The following is a 22,068-nucleotide window of genomic DNA, read 5'->3' as shown; positions in this document are numbered from 1 at the left end:
ATGTAATTCTTACCAAGGATGTTTCCCTGCTCAAGCAGTTAGAGCTGTATCAGAAAACTTCATTTGAAAGGATCATGGTGAGATGTTCTCACTGCATTTGCTTCTCTGGTCAGGTGTTTAAGTTAGAGCTAAACTAAAAAGCAAGGGTTTGTATACATTCTACATTGATTTAATATAATAATTGTACATTATAGTAAATTATGTTAATTTTGTTTGTGACTTCTTTGTGCCTACTCTGACATCTGAAGATAGGCTATACTGTGAGAATGCACCTCATGGGTGCATTTTATTCTTGAGCTCAGGATTTAACTGGTCACCAAAAATTTTATTGATGTGTTTTCCTCTGGATCATTAGGATTAGAGATTTCTTTTTTCCCTTGTTCTGTGATTAAAGGTAGAGCATCCTTTCAGAATTTTGTTATTGAGTAGTTGGCTGCAATGGTGAGATACTGGATCCAGTGACCAAGGCAGCCCTCTCCTATTCCTGTTTTACGTGTATTCTTGGTGCTGTCTTAGATTTTGTCTTGAAGCAATTTAATTGCAGTTGAAGTTGTTATTTTGAAATACAAAAATGCTAAAGGAGCACAAGGTTGTGTTGTAGTGTTTTTCTCTACTTCTGATTTCCAGAAGTGGTTACTGTCTTCAGGGAAATTCCCACTGGCTGAACTTACCCTAAGGGCAGTTGTTGTGGGAAGAGTTTCAGTGAACCTGATGACACTGAGGATAGCAAATGAAAAGGAATTGAAACATGTCAAGAGATAAAGTGTCATAGTATTATTTAAGTTGAAATACGTTACAAATATCCATCAGTATAGTGGCATTTCTGACATGGTATTGCTTGTAAATACTGTGTGTTGAAGCTCTAGATGTAACGCTCACTGCTTGGCTGCTAGCAGAGTTGGAGTAGAAATTGCAACCAATTGTTTCAGTCACATTTTTTGTATTCTGTAATCTCCATTACATGTCACCATACTCAGAGCAGATGTTTATCTGTTAATTTTGTTATTACATATACTATCAGAAAAAAAAAAAAAAAAACAACCACACAAATTGATTAACCTCATTTCTGGGTTATTTTTGCATGTTGATGGGTGATTTCTTCTTGATATTGAGAACCTGAATGCTCAGAAGGGATTTTGTTTTTCCCTCATTTATTGTGACTTTGCCTGTTTGAATTCACTCCAGTTGAAAACAAAGCAAAATAATCAGGTCTACAGAACAGTGCTTTGCTGAAATACAGAGGAAAAAGTAATTGTAAAGCAAGTGGCTTGATGCAAATCTGTTTGGTTGGAGGTGCTGCTATAGCCTCCAGCCATCCAAATGTTGTCCTGAATAATTTTTGAATAAATTAAACCACTTCTTGCAGATGTCCTAATGGCAGCTACATTAATCATAAGTACACTGAAAGAGTTGCAGGCTGGCAATGGTTTTTATTTTTTCTTCTGAATTTATTTTCTTCTTAAATGGAAAGTTTGTTGAAAAACCTGTTGTACAGCGCAGTTCTTTGAATGTCTCAGCATTGTCCGGTGGCTCATACACCACTGCTTCACATCGCTACCTCTTGGATGGGGCATAGTGGGCTTCCTGCAAAGGAGACTGGGACCCAACTCCTTCTGAGCAGTCACTTTGCTGACAACACGATGGCTGACAGAGCATTCAGGTTTCTTAACAAAAAAAGGCAAAATATCTTTTGCCAGCAAAATCAGTGCAGAAATATGTGTTTGGGTTTTCTTAAAATCCCTCTGGTGATTTGGGTAGCTTGAGCGCTTGAATGGCTTTATTTTTTGATGTGATGTAGAAGGACTTCTGAATCACTATTGTAATTAATGGATAATTAATAGTCAACTGTTGAGAAAGCTTAAAAACAGTGCAAATGGAATGGTGACCTTACTTTAAGCTGAATATTAGAGTGAAGAAACATGAAGAGCAAAACTGAAAATGTTAGCGCTTTGGGGAAGGGCTGAGATGGATGTTATTCCTGTGGCATTTTCAATACCTTAATAAGACAAGTTGTTCAAACGTGGAAAAGTGTGAAAGAAGATGGTAGTAAAACTCAGCCACAGATCTTTATCAATGTGTAGGCAATTTTTCCCATTGTCTCTCTGTAGACAAGTCTTGTCTCTGTGTCCTGATCATCTTGTTTCTGCTGCCATTTCTTATGCTCCCCAGCCTAAAGTTGCCCCTGCTGCTGCCTTCTGATGCAATTGTGGAGACATCTGATGTTAAAATACTTTCACTCATTTTTAGTATAAGGTGTTTTTTCTGTGGGTTTTTTTTTTTTTCAAGTTTTAAATCACAGTATGTTTAGTATAGAAGACTCAGAGTGCAGCATGGATGTTTAGACAGCTGGAAGGAGCAAGACTCAGCCTTAATGGCCTCAAGTTGCGCCAAGGCAAGTTTAGGTTGGACGTTAGGAAACACTTCTTTGCAGAAAGGGTGGTTAAACACTGGAATAGGCTGTCCAGGGAGGTGGTTGAGTCACCATCCCTGGATGTGTTTAAGAGCCATTTGGATGTGGTGCTCAGAGATATGATTTAGCAGAGGGTTGTTAGAGTTAGGGTACTATGGTTAGGCTGTGGTTGGACTTGATGATCTTTCAGGTCCTTTCCAACCTGAGTAATTCTATGATTCTATGATTCTAATGTGCTTTCAGAGCCAAGCTGGTGGTAGCATAGCCTGTCTTGAGTATTCCAGATGAGTTCAGTAATTTGAATGTAGTTTTCCTCCCACCTCCCAGTAAGGAAACTGAAATAGGGAAAGTGGCCTTGTGACTTTTGCAAATGAAGTGCATTTACTAGAAGCCCATCATGTATTAGATTGTACATTGATTTTTAGGAACACAGCTAATTGTTTTCTTTAAACAAGTCAGTGTAAATATTATCTGCATTAAAGTAGCACCTTTATTTTATAGTGCTGGCCTATGTGCTTAGGAGAAAAGTGCTAAACTTGAACAGCTTGTGACAAATCAATGAGAAATTTCTTTGATCTTAAAGATACCTGCTACTATTTGTTAAGTAACTGTGAATGGCTGCATATTCTGCTAATTAACATTTATAATTAGAATTTATTTTAAAGCATATATCGATTGAGGTAATTGGCTAAGTACAGTTGAGCTTAGTGTTCATTTGGGCTTCATCCAAGCTAGGATTAAATGCATGGCACTATAAATTACAATGGATTTTAAAATTTTACAGGCAGAACAATTTTATATGAATAGGCACAGAACAAGTGTTCTGTTTTAGGCTGCTGCACGAGCTGGAATGTGGTCAGTGATCTGCATGCTAAAATGCAGTTGCTTTGTCTTGACTAGTGTTTAGAAGCTTAGGTTGGAAATTTGAGCAGCTGTGTGTAATATCTGAGTGTTAATGTGCCAGCTTCAGCACTTAAAAATATCTGTGAGGCCCTGCCAGAAGTTCCTGCTCTAATGAGCTAACACTATTTGCATGGATGTAATCAGGATTAGCTTCATCTAGGAGAAACTGGACACGACTGTCTTATTTTGCAACCCATGGCTGCATTTTATGCTTTCACTTAGGGCAGATTAAACCAAATGTGCTTCCCCAATGCCAATCCTAACTGAAAATTGGCTGCTTTCTGTTTCTGTTGTGAATGTTAATTACTAATGGAGAGATGTCAGTCCGTTTAATTAAGAATGAGTTGGTAGATATTGAATTAATCTTCTGATGTAGAACTGCTGCTGATCATCTCCATAGGAGTGCCAGACTACAGCTGTGTTAAGAAAGTTCATCTATAGAAGAAAGGTGAATGAATCAATTGTGAATTATTCTGCTCTGGATCACAGGGGATCCCATCCTACTGTGGTTCTGGCAACTTTCACTAAGGTCAAGCTCATGATGAAAAGATTATTTGCTTGTTGAACATGATGTTTGCCTCTAGTTGGAAGTACTCCTGAAGAAATAAACATTCCTGATTTCAATTGCAGTGCATAATAGACTTAGTTCTGTTTCTTATGTATAAATTCATTGACATAATCAGTCCTGCAGCCCTTCCAGTGTAGTCCATTGTATTTTCTTTTGTATATTTGTATTAAATAATGTAAATTCATGACTCAGAAAAGTATCTAATTGATGTTGCTTTGTAAATATTCTCTAAATACCTGCTATATGACATAGTAAATCACTGCTGTTATTAACGGACAAAATAGAAATGAATTGAAGTAAAAAGAATAATACAACAGGTAATGAAAAACCATAAAGAAATCTTGAGAGTGCATGTACCAGCATGAATTATTTCTGTTAAATGAACAAGTGAATCACCAGTGACAATTTTGGAGAGCTGGGGAGACGTTTGTTGGACTACAAAAGCATGAAAGGTCTCAGTGTATGTGCTGCTCATTTTTTGTTAGTCACTTATTCTTCTGGAAAACTGACCCAGTCCGTGTGCAGAGGAGGTGGGAACATCAGGCATCCATTTCCTTGTGATGACTTCTGCCATCAGAGCATCCCTGGCAGACCATTTCTTAGTACTGGAGTAATTGCTGCTCATGCAATGCTTCCTACACAGGCGAGTGAAGATAAGAACATGAAAGGTTCAGGTTGAGGAAGGAGCAGTGGTGCGGTCCAGCTGTGTGATGCTGTTTGCAACCAGTGTACAGCATAGGTGGGGGACCAGTATGCTGCTTATAGGTCATGATTTCGAAACAGCGTGAACCTCCCCTGGCTCTTTGCCTCCTTGCTTCTTATTATTCTTAGCAATTCCATCCTGTATGATTCACATCGAGCAATTGCTGTTTAATAATTGGTTTGTACAAGTGAGAAAAATAATGAGCATTTAGTCTGTCTCTTTCATAGAAAGATGGCTGCGGAGATTTCTTTTATTGATTCTCACTTTATATGTGAGAAATGTCAAAGATACAACTGCAGTTTCAGAGATTTTTGTTTTTCAGACATCCTTGTCAGAAGAGTCAGCAAGTTGAGCAATAGCGTTTTATTTCCCCGAAACAGTGTCTGATCTGCTGAATGTATGTATAGCACTATTCTTCACAACTGGTTTTGTAAATAAATATACTTTTAGATCACAATATCAATAAAGCACAGGGATTTGAACATTGGATAACACTTTAACTGCACTCAAGTTCACAATTAGATTTAAAAGAAAAAAGTCAACATACTCCATTTTGGAAGGGTTCCAGAATTAACTGCTTTCAGCTATTCCATATGGATGTGCCACTATGACCCTCTCTTTCTTTTCTTTTTCTTTTTTTTTTTTTCTTTTCTCAAAAATGCCAATTTTGGCTACCTGTAGCATGATCATATGATCGTATGTCTTTAGGCTATTTGTTTAATCACAGAATCATAGAATGGCCTGGGTTGAAAAGGACCACAATGATCATCGAGTTTCAACCCCCCTGCTATGTGCAGGGTCGCCAACCAGCAGACCAGGCTGCCCAGAGCCACATCCAGCCTGGGAATTAATTCTTTCACCTTTTGAAGAGATCACAGATTGAGGACTGAATACTTAAAACAGCTTCTGCTTTATCAGAGGTTAAGCAATACATTGCTTCTTGCCATTCTACCTGCGTTGGAAAGTAGATAAAATTCGTAAATAACGTCTCTGCAAGTTGTGCACTTTGGAAAATCTCCATTTCAGTTTTGTCTTTATTCTGCTTCACTTTAATGAGCCACATTTGTTCCAATTCGGAGATGTCAGTGGTGCAGCAGCACAAACATTTTGGTGCAGTAGTTGCTGTATGTCTTGCAGTCAGTGGCTTTGTTTAGAATGCAAGAGGTTTACTGTTGTTTACTGATGTTCACTTCTCATTCTCCAAAGCTATGGAGTATAATTTGTTCCTGTTTAACAAAAAGAGGATGACTGCTCTGTGCATTCTACAAGCCGTATCAAAATAGAAAAGGTCAGGAGGGATAACAAGGGCAAATTTGAGAAACTGATTGTCCAGAATTCTCTCCAAAAAAAAAAATCTGGATTGAAATTCTAGGATTTCACATTTGCAAAGAGAAATTAATTTGTCTTGAAAACGCAGTACGCTGCAATGCCTCTACTAAAATGAATGTAGCATGTTAGTAATGAAGCATGAACAAAGCTAGAAGGAAAATAGGTTTTCAGTTCTTGATTTTATTCTGATACTAATTATTTAGTGTTAATTCTCACGTTATCCTCACACATCTTTAAGGCATTTTACATCCTCTCTCTTGTTTGTGCTCTTCCCTTGCAAACAGCGTTTCATCAGCACGTACAAATTTGTTTGTCATAGGAAGGGAATAGTGAAGAAATACTATGAAAAGACATAGCTTACAGCTTATTTTCTCTGCAAAATCTAAGCTTCTCTGAAACTTTTAATAAGTACTGTATATTTTATTTGTCTCTGACTGTCATCTTTGTGAGATGCTTCTTTGAGCACATGCAAGTGTTGGGAATTCTTTGCACCAATATGTGGCTGCACAAAGCCTCTGCCAGCCAGTCTGAGAAAAAAAGAGGAAATACACATGAAAAATCTGAATTTTCTGGTGGTAGAGATTACTTTGTAGATAAAGAAAAGACAAGTTAAAGCACAGTATGAAGATAATAGTACTGAAACATTAGGAGATGATGTATTCTAACTGTCTGATTTCCAGGAAATGGAGTAAAGTTGCTCAGATAAATCAGAACTTGTTGGTTTCTTTGCCTGAATACCAAGTAGTTCTCTCTCCAGCAGGAAAATAGCTTTCTGGTCTTCTAATAGAGGTGTTTTTCCAGAAGAGTTACTTTCGGCTTCTATTTAACGTTGAATAGCCAGTAAGTCTGTTTGTGCGTGTGACTGGGATCAAAGAGAAAGATTTAGGATTTGTAAGTATAAATAGGCTGATTACAAGGAACTTTAGTTTGGACTGTGTTGGAGAGGTGTTTATCCAGATCAAAAACTGAATGCTGTCGTGCTAGGCTCTATTAATGACAACTGTTTGACAAACACAGAGGGAATAACCTCTGAAGAAAATGATTCTTCAAGGAATGCTGTGGAGAAAAGTGTTGTAATGTTAAAAACTCTTCTCTTGTGTCACAGGTTTTAGTTTATAGTCCAGGTAGATATTTAGAATCTCAAACTGCTGAATCCTTTAAGCTGGGCTTCCTTTTTTGTTTAAGAGATACTGTTTTTAGGTAATCATAGAATGCTTTGGGTTGAAGGCACCTTAAAAGCCCACTTAGTACCAACCACTGCCATGGACTGATTGCCACCCTATGATGAGGCTGCCCCATCCAACCTGGCCTTGAGCACCTCCAGGGATGGGGCACCCACAGCTCTCTGGGCAGCTGTGCCAGTGCCTCACCACCCTCTAAGTAAAGAATTTCCTCCTGACATCTAACCTAAATATCCCCTCTTTTAGTTTAAAATCATTCCCCCTTGTACTATCACTGTCAAACTGTCAAAAGTCGATCCCCCTCGTTCTTACAAGCTCCCTTGAAGTACTGGAAGACCACAGTGAGGTGGAGAGCCTTCTCTTCTCCAGGCTGAACAAGCCCAACTCCCTCAACCTTTCTTCATAAGAGAGAGGTTCATCTTCGTGGCCCTCCTCTGAGCCTGCTCCACCAGCTCCATGTCCTCCTTGCACTGGGGCCCCCAGGCCTGGGTGCTGTACTGCAAATTGGACCTCAGGAGGGCAAAGCAGAAGGATACAGTATCTAATCTTGTTTCTTGCTTGGGGCTCACTTGAAATAGTTTATTTCTGTGGAGGGAGAGCAGCTGATAAACTTGCCTCACTTTCTTACAGTTTGAATGCTCCTTTGTGCTCAGAAAGCTGAGGTCCTGAGTGAACATAATTTCCCATCTAGTGAAGGTTACAGGCATTTTCAGTTTGTGTGTCTGTACAAGCTAACGTGGTGAGTAAAGCTCAGTTAGCACTCCATGTTCTGGGTACCAGGCTGAGGTATAGTTGACTATGCTTGGGTTAAATGGATTTTTGGCATAGGTAAGGGTCTCAATAGCTACACCATGGAGTGCTTGTTGGAGAAAACACAGCAAGAGAGGTCTGGGATCATGGGTGGGATTGGTCTGCTGAAAGGATTTCTCCCTCCTGTGGCTGCAGGGCATCTACCTTTCCCTGGCACCTCCTCCCTTCTGTGCTTTCTGAGCTGCTTTCCATGAAGTTCTGCCACCTTTGCTCTGGAAGATGCAGCTTCTGAGGAAAAGGAGATGTTTGGAGTTCCGTATGGATGGATCTTTGTATTTATTAAATAGCAGGGAGCTGTAGAAATTATTAAACGTGGTTATTATGTGGAAAAATACTCAGAGAGTAAGAGTTCTCCTCCTTAGTGATGGGAGGTCCCCAGTTCCAGAGGACAGGAATTTGGGAGTCTGAGGGATACTCTGATGCATCTAAGCAGTTAGGGAATCTCTTTGTTTTCATTTTTTGATAATTTACTTCCTGACAAAAATAGTAAACCACGCTATGTATCATCCAAAGACCTCATCTATCAACTTGTCTGCATGGGAAATATTACTCCGGGTGCTAAAATAGCTTGTGAGCATGGTGGTTGGTACCCTGAGAGGTGCTGCATTTAATTCAGTGGCGTTACCATTTCATTGTGGTTGTGAAGAGAAGTTATGGAACAGTGCCTTGAATTAGGATGACACTTTAAAGAAAGGCATTTACAAATAGCTTTTTTTTTTATCTCTTTTTAGTTATGCATAGTGTATAAAGCATGATAATGTGCCTCCTTAATAAAAATAGACATAGTACAAAAAGTGAGTTTAATTAAAACTCAGAACTGGAGATGTCACAATGGTGATCATAGGTCTGAATGTACTTCTTTCTAATTGTAGTTATATATTCTGAATTTCATGATGGATATTTTGTACTCAGTGCTTTGGGGAGTCATGCATAATGTAACAAGGAATTTCACTTAACAGTACCTCTAGCAAATGTCCTCTGTGATAATATTGTATGCCAAGCAGAATGTGATATAACAAATGATTTATTTAGTTGATACAGGTCATTAAATTTTACCCTCAAAATTTTGTGAAAGTAAAGAACTTAAAAAGGGAGCCTAACACGTTTATGTTACATGTGGGAAGAGAGAGGTTTGTAGGTACACTCAAATAACGACTGGATTTTATTATCAGGTGGCTCTGTTGAGGCAGAAATAATTTCAGTGACTCCATAAAGCTGAAATCCTAAACTTGTCTTTTGCAAAGAGTAGTAGTCATGAAGAAAGCCAGAAAGTATATTTTCAAGATTAAGTATTCCCAGTGCAGAGATGTGTGACTTATGTAAAGTGGACCAGGCAGTTTGGCTCTACCATTTCTCAGAAGGAGCAATATTAATGTCTTTAAAATTGCATTCATGCTTAGCACTGTTTAAAAGTTGCATTTGTTTTTCTTTTGTGTGTTTGTTTACTTTTGTTTAATATAACAAATGAAAAAAAAACCTAAGCCAAAAATGGGTTGATTTTTATCTATGATTTTAAGTATTAGGTCAAGAACAGAAGGAGTTATGCAAGTCCAAGACATCATATGGCAGGTGCTGGAGAAAGTGGGTATTTATTTCTGCCAGTGGTAGAACATACCTACAAATTTCAGTTTGTTCAAGTACCCACCTACGTTCTTGATGCATAATATGGATTGGGGTAAAGCCATGATCTCCAGAACTTGTGGGTAACCTGGATCCTGGATCTGCTTGCAGAATGTATGGCACAGCAACCAAATGCTAAAATCGTAACTATGATTTGATTTTGCTCAAAATTCTTCTCAGACTGATCAGTCTCTAAATGTTTTTCTGCTGGTTGGGAACCAAACCAGCCGCAGATGGATCCTTCTTAACTGGAGACCCATTCAGAAAGTAGTCTTGCTGAATCTTTTTACTCTGGAAACAGGACAAGCAGTGGCTCTGCATCTCAATCTTCAGCAGGCCAAAAAAAGTTTTCTTGCAAGCTGTACCCAGACTGATGAGCTGCATGTTACTTGGCATGATCGTAGAGGAGAGAAAATGAGGAAATATTTCAAAAACTTGAATAGTAAATGTGCAATCTGTTCTCAGGTTGGTGCAAAAAGTAACAGGTTTCTGACAGGGAAATTCAGTATAGACACTAGAAAATATGTTCCCGTGGTGTGGTTACCTGAATAGCAGCATAAGTTTTTTGTGAGACTGTGGGATCCTCGTTACTGAAGGCTTTGAAAATGAAGGTAGGAATGATGCAGCTGCAGCTTATTCATTGTGGAAGGGGAGGGAGGCAGTGGCCACCAGCCCTGCTCTGCTGCAGGTCCTGCGTGTCTTCTGCTGACACAGCTGCGCTGCACTGCGTACTTCAGAGGCTTCTGTGTGAGAATTAGAAAGATTCCGTCTAGGAGGTCGAGAGAGACAGATTTATGGACCAGGTCCATTGATTGGATTTTGCTTGGAACCTGCTGTAAGAGAGCACTTAACTGTATTTTTCTGAGGGTTTTGAAATTATCACTGCACTGAGATTAATGGAGCCATCAGTTGCTGTCGGTCTCAAGAAGTTCTGTTACAGCAGTTCAGCTAGTTCTTGTCTTTGGCCATCTTATGGCATATCTGAAAACCAGAATCAAAGCAAAGATTATGGAGATTGAAAACTTAAAGCCTAAACTCACAGAATAAAACTTGCATGGACTCATGAATATTATGTAGTGTGTGAAGCTCTTGATTTTTAGTGCATTATTTTTTATTTGTGGTGGAGATGGTGGTTTTTGTTATGTGACCTATACAGAAGGCCTCTCATGGAGCTGTACTAAATTCTTCTCCTGATGGAAGTCCATCTGGGTAATAAAAGCTCACACTTCTGTTTCTGTTGTGGCTAATAACAGGTTGGATATTAGGAGGAAGTTTTTCACACAGACGGTGGTGACGCACTGGAACAGGTTGCCCAAGGAGGCTGTGGATGCCCCATCCCTGGAGGCGTTCAAGGCCAGGCTGGATGTGGCTGTGGGCAGCCTGGTCTGATGGTTGGTGACCCTGCACATAGCAGGGGGGTTGAAGCTCGATGGTCATTGTGGTCCTTTTCAACCCAGGCCATTCTATGATTCTATGATAATAAATTAATGAGAACTGGCAATAAGTCTACACTCAAACCAGTAGGTCTTGTTTCCAGTTTGCTGTTTCTGTTTGCAGTATTTACTTATGTATGGCAAGTCATCATTGCAAGAAGATTACATAACACCAAGAAGTGAGTAGAGCAAGTGAGCTGTGTACACTGGAGTTCATAATAAGCAGTAGAGTTAGGCTAAAATTACTTTCTCCGACGCCTTTTTAAGCATGCTGTGATTTAAGTCAGTGTGACTAACATTTATCCTTGTTTTCCTTTCCCTTGACATTTCGTATATATTTTGCAAGTGTTTGGGAGAAAGAGAAGAAAAAAATCAAACCACCACTACTTTAAGAACATAATGGTTAAACACCAGAAGTTCAGTATAAAGACAAAAATAGTTGTTTAAATACATGTTTTAAATTAAATTGAGTACACACTGTTTGAGAAGTTAAAAGAGAAATAGGTTAAATTAAGGTAATGAAGAGTATTTTATGTGAATCTATGAAAGTAATCTAACACAATTCAAGAAGTGAAGTTACTGATGCAGTTTCAAGAAGTGATGTGAATTAGACAACAGTTCAACAATGTGAAAAAGTTAACCATGTTTTCATAATAAGTTGTATTCTTCCCTGGTTCTGAAATAGCCTTTTCTTCATTTAGGTATATTTGGTATGTTCGGTTCAAAGTGTAGTTAAAGGTTGAAAAGCATATGAGTGTTTGAGGAACTGCATATCTGTCTGTGTTTATTCTTCAGTTCATTCTTTATCCTCTTTCAGTCTCAGAATAGAAATTAGATCTGAGGCTGTTAACTGTATCAAAATCATCCAAGGTAGGATGCTCAGAAGTGAGTTTCATTTTTAGCAACAGAGAATGTATGCATTGTTAAATGTTATTTTAAAATATGGCACTTGCTTGGATAAATTTAATGTTTCTTCCAAATATTTGTTGTATTTAGAATGGTTTGACTTGAAATATTGATTAGTAATAGGTTTTAAATAATACACACGTATTATGTAACATACTTTATAATGCTGTTTTACACATGTTTTAATTAAAATTTATTTAAAATCTGTTTCAGTATTGGATGGAAAGAGACAGTAGTTGCTATTAGTAGTAATCATTTAGCAAATAGGTGGTGCCTCTGTTATCATTTTCTAATGTCACTATGGAGAAGGAAGAGGAAAAAAGGAAAAACAGAGACTTCAAATAGCAAAAAATAGTGCAAAATTTCATGTAAAAGCCAATGTAAAAGACATTGTCTCAAAGCACTGAAAAGAAAAACAAAAGGAGAAATTATAATTTGTGTATGCTACTGTGTGAATTAAATCTTTGCCGATTTTAATTGGGATTGTAGTTATTGATCTAAATTATGGATGTTAAGTGATCCACCCACTCTGACAACAGATCGTGTTGTTTTGGTGCAGTTTAAAAAGTTATAGTTTGTGCCTGCCTGTGCAGTATTAATAACATTATGTCTAGCCATACCTAAGTTTGATAGTTCAGACAGTTTTGCCAAAATGTAATTTTCTGAGAACCAATAGAGCCATGTTTCACAAAAGCTATTCTCACAAGAGCTAAATGCCAAGGTAATCAATCATACCGTGTACTCTATCCTTTTGTTATGGATAGAATGCATTATTTATGGAGTATAAAGATTTTTCAGATGTTGCTGAAATGAGCAAGCCAACAAATGAGCAACTGGAAGGGATAAGATGTCCTTAGCTGAAAATTGCAGTGTCCTCGCTTAAAAATTCTTAGGCTAAAAGATGACTTCCATGACTATGGCCTGTTTGAGGCTGGTTTGCTGTAAGTATTAGTGGGGGTTTCCAGGGAACAGAAGTCCTTCATACACTAATTGTACCCACAGATAGGTGCCAGATCTTCTGCTCTCTCCTTTTTTATGCCACTTGTATTTCAATTACTAAAACTAAAGGTTATTCAGTCACTGGAAGCACTTGTTATGCTCTCTGGCTGTAGAGATTTGGACTTTCACAGACAAATGCACAGCACAGTTGCATTTAATATCTCTTGATTTCTTACTGTAACGTGTCTACCTGCTTCCTGAGCCCATGCAAACTCCTAATGCTTTGTCCATGAATACGAATTCATGTGTGCACTAATGAGTCATAGCGCAGTCTCTGCTTCAGCTCTATTTTTCTGTCCAAATGAAAACAGTAGTCTGTTTCACTTACGTTTCTTGGGATATGCAACTCTCAAGAAAAAAGTTCAGTCTTAGTGTCTTCTTTCATGATCACTGAGCATATTGGCAACTTTCACTTTAGGCTGTACCTTTGTCACAGAATCATTTAGATTGGAAAAGACCTTCAAGATCAAGCTTAACCATCCACCTAACAATACAAGTCCACTGCTAAACCATGTCCCTTCATTTTCTTCAAATGACCAGTCACTCTCTCTCTCTCTTTGGGAAGAGAATCATTCTGTTGCTTCTCTCTCTTCTACCTTGCTCCAGCTCTATTGCAGACATGCTGTTATATGTTATCTCAATTGACAGTAACTCTCAAAAATAATCTCAATTGACAGTAAGTCTCAGAAATTATTCTTAACTTCTCTTTTTATTATTTTTATTTTTACTTTTTTTTTGCTTTGAAGTTGCTTGGATTTGTTTTAGTCCTGAAAAATTGTTTATTTTTTTCAGTTAGTTGAAAGACATTGCCTTGTATAAATACAGAAGGATATATTGGAGATCTTACCTTCTACATACCTTTCTCATTCTTCTTACTTGACATTTCAAAGACATAACTTTCCTATTTGTCTACATATTGTTATCAAGGGTTATTATCATTTTCTGTCTCAGCTGCTGTAGCGTCATCTCCACTTTGCTTTTGAATGCCTTTTTACTTTGTTAGTATCTGTTCAAAATGCTGCAGCAAAATTGCCTCTCTTCATGTATCTCTGCAGCCCTTAAGTTTCATCACTCATCGTGGCCACCAACCATCAAATGGTATGAAGAATTCTCACCATTTCCCACCCGCTTGCTTAGTTTTCCAGCACCACCTTGAGGTTTATTGTTCTTGTTTTTTCCTCTCACTTAACTAAGCTGTCCGTGGGTGGCTGTGAGACCTCAAAGGCTTCTTCAAGGTCCCCTTTGCAGCAATGCCTGTGGGAATAGGGGTGGGCAGGCCTCCTGCTGCTGTGTGCCTAGTGCCGTAATGTTCCCCAGCCAGCTTGCTTCCATGTTTGTCATCAAACTGTAGTTGTCTGTTCTCCTTTGTCTTCTGCTCAACCCTCATGCTCTGCCAACCGGTTGTCTTCTCCATTGTATTTTGCAAGGTAAGGTTGCAATCCATGAGAGCATGGATTCAACAACAACAAAATAATAAGTGAGTCTACAGCATCAGTGCTGGCAGTGTCACTTAATGGATATTTCTTTGCGTATTTGAACAAATGTGAAACTGCTGCTGATGTTGAATAGGTGCTGAAGGCAGACAATTTCTTGTTCTCACAGCAAGCAACCGAGTCAGTGCTGTAAACAGCAATGCTTCTGTCATTCTTTTCCTCAGTTCTGCCTGCAAAAGCACCAGTACTTGTTAAAATATATTCCATGGCAAGAAGTTAATTTAATTCAGATTTTTCTCCCTTTAAACACACAGTTTTATGTACATATTTTGTACGCGTGTTTAGAGTACATGACTTAACCAGGACATTGAAGACATGAAAGTCCTGTCATACAAAATGTTACCCAGTGCATGCTGCAAATGTTCTTCAGTTTATCATTCACTGAATGCAAATCCATTGTTTGAAGGAAAAGAGCAAAACGAACCACTTTATAGAATTATGTAATGTACGAGGTTTCCATTCAGATTCTTTTGTAGCACTGCTGCTGGTAACCTGTCTATTTTAGAAAGATACAGCAGCTGCCAAACTTGGAGTGGTCTTTGCTTTCAGTCCCCGCTGTGATGTGGCTGTGACTCTGGGATCCTTCTGCTGCATAACAAGAGGATGCAGTTTCCTTTGGCTCATTCAAAAAAGCCAGAAAGTGATGCAAAGAAAATTCTCTTGTGTAGGAACTGTCTCCATGGGTGTGTGTTGAGGTTCCCTGGAGAAGGCTGCTGTGTTGAAGTGTTTGAACACAGAGACTGCTTCAGAGAAATACTTTTCTGTGTTTGAGCTGACAGCTGTGGCTGCTGTGTACTTGAAAGCAGGGAGAGGAATGTAAGGATGCAAGGGTTCCATGTTCTGCACTGTGATTTTCTGTTTCATGTGAGAGGACCTTAGACTTTTGGACATGTATATTGGCACGTTGAATTTTCCCAGACTAGTTTTTTTTTAATATAAGGCACAACAAATAACTGCCCCCCTTCCTCCCTTTTTGTTCCTGTACTACTTGCTCACTTCAAGCAAAGCAATACCTGACCACTTAGCATTAGAAAGATTGTGAAGTAGAATTAGTTCAGACTGTAAACATTTTGAGGTTTTTGTGTTAACAAATCTTTTACACCAGCTTTCTTTCAGACAGGGGCTTAGTGTGCATGGTGGCATCTCTGTCCAGCTGCTGGTGTGGCAGACACTGGAACCTGCATCCTTAAGCAAAGATTAAGCTACTACTATGTGAATTCAAATGCCAGAGATTTTGTTTATGATACTAAAGATTGTAGTTTTGGTCCTTTATGGCATCTAAAACAACTGTGAGCTCCTGGCTGTATTTCATTACGCTGGAACTATTAGCTTTAGCTTCTGTTGAGTGCGGGTTCAATCAATCTCTAAAATCAGCAATCTAAGCAGTAGGTTAACCCTACTGTTTGTCAAAATTTCATATATTCCACGCTGTATCTTAGTTCAGTGTATCCAGTGCTACCAACGTAGTACCTAAATATCTTTTAAGTTACATTTTCATGTCTGTAGCATGAATTGTGTTTAAGTTGACTGTATGGTTGTTTTATCCTGAGCTTTCACACATGAACTGTAGTAGTTTGCCCTTTTGTTAAATCGTGTTGGTAGCTGTGGCTGATAACAGCTTGAAAAATGTTATATTTACTGTAAGGATTCTACGTGGGCCTCCTAGGAGCAAGTAATAACTTAACAGCATAATGTCCAATTTTGAGACAGAACCATTATAATTCAAATAAAGATAAGAGAAAATTCATTGAATAGATTCAGAGAGGTAGATTCAGAAATTCTCAGCATCTCATTCTGACATTGATGAGTCTGTGGTTGTAAATTTAACAGATTGTCTTTCTCTATCTGCATTTGTTATGTAGCTATTAACTCTGATATGGAATACCGGTACTTCACAGAGACCAAGTTTACAGATAAAATGTGTATTTATGACTGTGATCACTGCAGAAGCTCTGCTAGTATCGAAAAGTCAGAAGTGGATGTGTGGAAATTTCTATGATTTTGTGTTTACATCAGTTCTCAGCTGTGCCTGTGGCTAAGCTGTGCTATTTTTCTTTTTTTTATTAAGATGTCAGATTGCTTAGAAGAAAAAACAGCTAGATGAAACTGAACCTTGGTGTGACTGCTGATGATTGGGAAGGGTGAATGTTTTGCAGATGAAGCTAAGAGTTGCCTATCGTTTCTACCAAAACACAAGACTGATACTCTTTCCAGAGGAGGGAGGGATACTCCTTCCACCTTGTGAAAATGCAGGTTCCATCATTGTGGTGTTTATGCCAATGTTTTCCTGACTAATGTGCAGCCTCGATTTCTCCAGTTTTTGGTTACCAGCCTTTCAGGCCAGTCCCATGGAATTCAGCCACGCATTCTGTTCATAACTTCTCCTTTCTGTCGTGTGCCTTGAACCAGCCTGCATGCTTCACACTAGGCTAGTGTGACCAGAAAGCAACAATGACCTGTTCTCTGCTCTTTCTACCCTTCTGTATTCTGCTTCCTGGTTACCCACAAGAACAAACCAGGCTATAAGGATTTGCTAAACCAGTTTTGGAAAGGACGGATTACCTGTTAGAATCAGTGTTCAACCTGGGTGTAGGTAGCAAAGTAAAAGATAACAGGAAGAAATTTCACTTGACTTGATCACAGTTTTCCCTCTTAACTTGTAAGAAAAAATCATCTTGCACCAGATCCTTGTCTCAGTGGAAATGGTGCTCTGGGTGTTTGTCATCTCCAGTTAGAGCTGTTGTCATTCAGTTTAAATTTTGAAGGCTATTGGGGATCATTAGTCAGTGGTTTGTGTGGTTGCCCCATTTAAGAATGGTTTTAGCAGCTCTTTCTATGTCAGTTCTACACTTGATTTGCTCCAGTGGCTCCCAATCAGTTTCCAGTATCATCTGTGGCTTTGGTCTTAGTCTTCAAAGCGACTGTTGGATCAAACACCCCAGCTACATCAAAGACTGTATTTCTATTTGTGAACTACCAGAATAGCTGTATTCCTTTTGGCCGTGTAGATGATGCAATACCAAAGCAACCACACGTCCCATCGGACACAGTGTTCTGGGTTAGGGGTTCAGGCTATGAAAAAAGGTCCCCAAGGCAATCAGGTGAATGCAGAGTAAGAGATGGCTTAATGGAGACCCGACAAAACACCTCTGTGAATGTGCTCTATTATAACTAATGGTGCAGAAGAAACTCCCATTTTTATCTGAAACATATTTGTCAAAAGGAAGAAAGTTAATATACTTTGAAATGCTGTCAGGTCATGAAAGATATTGTATGTTTAAAAGTTGTGTACTTGTACAGTGTACCTGCTAACAGTATTTAAAACTTACCTTTGAATTGCATTAAAATCACAAACTGCTTTCTGGGAGAGATTGCATTATTAACAAAAGCCAAAGGTGACCAAAAGTTCCTCTAAAGGAACTGAATGTTTTAGTAGGAATAATAAATGTTGTATAACTTGTTACTGTTGAAAGACAGAAATCAACTTCTCTTCTTTTTGGTTGGTTAGGAATATTCCACCACTGTGCTGTATCTATAAAGTGCTATGGATAGAATTGACACTGCTGAAGCAATTCTCTCCCTCACAAACTTGGTTACCAGGGACTAATAAATTGCTCAAAGGATTGAACATAAAAATTGCAACTCCAGATAATTTAATCAAGTAAAAAATAAATAGCTATTAAATTAATTATAAACTAAATACCTCAATAAATGCGTTGTGTAATTTAAGTCCTGGATAAAGCAACGTCATCTGTGTACCCACAGGTTATCATAGCATGTTTTTCAGCTTTCCATTTTTATCCCACAGCAGTAGGTAGTTCTCACTTGAATACCTAATGGGTGGCAGAAAGATGGCATCACTCATCTGTTCAGAAAAATGTAATCCCCTGAGTGTCTGTTTCCTTAAAAAGTTGCATTAATTTCTTCATTTTAGGCTTCTCTCAGCCCACCTAACAGAGCTGCCTGATCCTCATGTATTCAGCTTTCCCTATAAAGAAACTCAGTTGCCATTGCATTTTGTAATAAAAACAGCTGGGTGTTGTGTAGGAGGTACCATGTCTTGAAGCAGGGCAGCAGCTCTAGAGGAACCTGTCCTGTTTGCTTCACCATATGCATCTTTCCAAAGTGCTTGAAATGGAACTTCATTGGCCTGGTACACTGTGTTGATGGCAGTGAGGTATCCAAATCTTCCATATTCCCACATAGGAGCTTTGCTGAATTTTTCTGTAGCGTTGTCTTACAACAAGAAGTATCTCATAGGGAGACTGTGTGAATACAGAGATGTTTCCATCTCAGTGCCATATTAAAACTGGAAGTTTTCACACGAAGTTTGTAAGTACTGATAGTAAACTGCTAATAGAAGGGGCCAGCCTGTCTGGTATGGTAAAAGATAGCTAGTTACCCTGTGGCCGGATGAAAATAGCAAGGGAAGGGCCACTGAATCCTGTTTTCCTGACTAGCCTGATTTGATGATTGAATAGGTTTCTGTCCACAGTAGAACTTCGTAATAAATCATTCTGCAAAGCAAATTGTCACCTAACCTTAGACATAAATTACAGACAGTACAAATCTGTTCTTCAGTTCATGTTGTCTTCGTTAGTGCTTGCCCTAGGAAGGACCCAATTGCAATTCTCTAAATTGCATTCTATTTGTAAGTTTTATCTAAAGGTTTTGTACAGGTGTTGCCTCGTGCTGTGATTTGACATTTTTTCCTCCCGTTGTTGTGGTGAGTAATGTGAAGTCACAGGATTTCTTCTTCCTGACTGGTTGATAAAAATTTGAATAAAGAGTGAAAAATAATGAGTTTCTGTTGTTCAGCTGTGGATGATAAATGTTCGTGCTCAAGTTCTTAACAATTTCAGGGACTTACAAATATTTTAATGAATATGTAACAGGCAGTGCTCATAAGAAATACGACCTTGTGATTCATGATAAATTAGAGGCATCTTTGCCAATTATTTATTTTGTAATAGTAAGCATTACTTTGAATACATCTCTGCAACATTTTTGCTGGAAAAGTGGAAATGAAAGCATAATGAAACTGAAGGTTTGTTCTGTGTGTGTTTGTTTTACATGTACATGTATTATAGAATATGTTCATGATAGAATGGTTTGGGTTTAACATCATTTAGTTTCAACCTCCTGCTATAGGCAGGGACTCCTCCTGCTAGACCAGGTTGCTCACAGCCCCATCCACCCTGGCCTTGAATGTCTCCAGGCAGGGGGCAGCCACAACCTCTCTGAACAGCCTGTTCCAGTGACTCACCACCCTCACAGTAAAGAATCTCTTCCTAATATCTAGTGTAAATCTACCCTCTTCTAGTTTCAAACCATTTCCCCTTGTCCTGTCGTTACCTGCCCTTATAAAAAGTGCCTCCCCGGCTTTCCTGTGAGCCCCCTTCAGTTACTGGAAGGCTGCTATAAGGTCCCCCTGGAGCCTTCTCTTCTCCAGGCTGAACAGCCCCAGCTCTCTCAGCCTGTCCTCATTGCTCCAGACAGAACTTAAGAACTGATGCAACACCAACATCTTGCTGACATAGTTGAGAAGATGCATGTTAAGAGCAGTCTTCAAAGATGACTGCCAATAAATGTTGGCTTTCTGTTGCACAGTGTCACACATACATGTTAAAAATATTTTATTCCATCTCACAGCTTTGAATAATGTTTCTCTTCTGCCTTTTTTAATGTGTATTTTGTATGCACTACTTCTATTGAAAGAACAGATGCAGCGGCTCAAGTAAAGAGCAAATATTGAACATTTGAAGGAAATAGAAATAAGCTATAATTTAATGCACAACACTTTTCAAATATAGAAATTCTTTAGAAAAAAGTAGCCTTCAGAACAGTATTCTGTGGAGTTAATGATGCTCTTTGATGTACTGAGAGATGAACTGGAGGATATTGTTGCAAGGTAAAAAATGTGTTGTTTTTCTAAATATTGTTGCAAACTGTTGTACCTGGAGTTCCTGCTAATCAGCGTGCTTTTCAGGCAGTGCCTGTGTTACTGCAGGTAGTTCACAGTGCTGCTGAGTCTGATGATACCCTTAGTGATTTCATACACCCAGCTGTGCAATTACCTCTACTTGTACTTTGTAACAGTCAAGAACAAAATGCATGTTTCATATGTTTTTTCTTTTTCCTTTTAATAGCAAATCTGGCTTTTAGCCTTTTATCCTTGCTTTCAATGCACTGTAGAGGTGTTGCTGGACAGGCCCTTGCAGCAGTGACTAATGTTACCCCTCACCAGCTCATTTCCTTTCCCTTGCCATACATGCCAATATCAGAAAAAAGAATTTGATGTGGGTTTCGTTTGTGTATATTGTGGTGAGATATGTGCACTTGAGAACAGCGTTCTTCAAACCTTTGGCCTGGAGATGGATGGAAGTAGTGAAAAATTAGAACAGTATTTAACTTTAAATATTTAATTATGTGAAGATATTCACAGAATAAAGTATCATTTAAGTGAATGCTGCTTTGAAAACTCAGCTGCGGGGATATTGTTTAGAAAGGTAAACAAAAGATAGTATTTAATGTATTAAGATGTATTTAATTATAGTTTCATTGGGTTGGTTTGTTTGTTTTTGTGGGGTTTTTTTGCTTTCCACTATAAGAACGTGTGAATCTCAGATCTCTGTCGCTTACAACTGCCTGTAAACTTTTTGTCTGTGTTTTCATGTGCATGTGCAATTGCATAAGCCCTCCAAACCGTCTGCTTTGTTAGTGCCTGTTTGCAGTAGTACCATTTACAAAAGTGGCGCTGTTAGTTCAGGACCATTATGGGGTGGCACCTCCTGCCCTTTTCGTTATGAAATTAGTGAGGCATTCCCACACCTGTGGGGAAACTTGCCTTCCAAAGAGGGGCTGTAAGACAGAGGGGAGCTGAGCCCTGGAGAGGGGAGGTGGGGGATTCTGGGCGTGAGCCTCAAGACTGCAGTGACTGGCAGAAACTCCCATAGGACAGTTAATTCTGCTCAAATTTTAACACTTTTGTTTTAACTGACATGGAAGACTGCCTAAGTTTTAAATCACGGTATTTTATAAAATACACCTTACAGAAGTGATTGATGTGTCCTCAAGCTCACATCTCTTTGCCAGTGTTTCTGTGGGACAGTGGAGTTTTGTCTTGAACACTTTGAGATGATGGCTGATAATGCTGCCAAAATCTTTTAGACTTGGTAGATTTAATATGAAAGTAGAATTTGAATGTAAATCCTTGAGCTTCATTTTGAATAACATTCTTCAGCCTCTAATAGTCTTGAGGGAAGAGCACTGATGACAACAGAAACGATTCCATTTTCCTGGGTATACTAGTGATGTCCTTCAGGTGTGGTGAATGGATTTTGTTGTAGTGTCTCTGTTAATGGGGTTGTGGATGTGTTTGCTTGACCTGTAACTCTCCATTTGTCACCTGGCAGGCTGAAGGGGAAACAGTGGCTGTTCTTGCACACAGTGGAAGTGAAGATGAGTTTGATCCAAGTACTCTTCCAGATCCTGATAAATACAAGGATTCTGATGAAGAACAAGATACAGAAAGTGAAGACAGCTATAGGTATGTACATATCTTCCACGTTGATTTTGAAATATTCATGTTTTTTAGAAACTGATGTGTTTACATGATAGGAACTCATTTTAGTTATCCTGTTGCTTCCACTACTTAATATTTGATAGTTTGTTTGTGGGGTGGGTACTGAAGAGAAATCTATGTTAAAGCTA

At 38.7% G+C, this 22,068-nt stretch overlaps 1 protein-coding gene across 1 annotated transcript in view; it reads left to right on the top strand.

Annotated features, from left to right (window-relative positions):
• The window catches only part of DDX10 (DEAD-box helicase 10), a 165,183-nt gene that overhangs the window by 130,258 nt on the left and 12,857 nt on the right, over positions 1-22,068 (top strand). The window contains exon 17 of the mRNA NM_001079725.2: positions 21,771-21,904. Within this exon, the coding sequence (NP_001073193.2) occupies positions 21,771-21,904 (134 nt within the window). The remainder of the gene's footprint in view (positions 1-21,770; positions 21,905-22,068) is intronic.

Source organism: Gallus gallus, chromosome 1, assembly GCF_016699485.2.
Source record: "Gallus gallus isolate bGalGal1 chromosome 1, bGalGal1.mat.broiler.GRCg7b, whole genome shotgun sequence".
Taxonomy (NCBI): domain Eukaryota; kingdom Metazoa; phylum Chordata; class Aves; order Galliformes; family Phasianidae; genus Gallus; species Gallus gallus.
The sequence above is the reverse complement of the archived record's forward strand: the minus strand, read 5'-3'. Positions and strand labels throughout refer to the sequence as shown.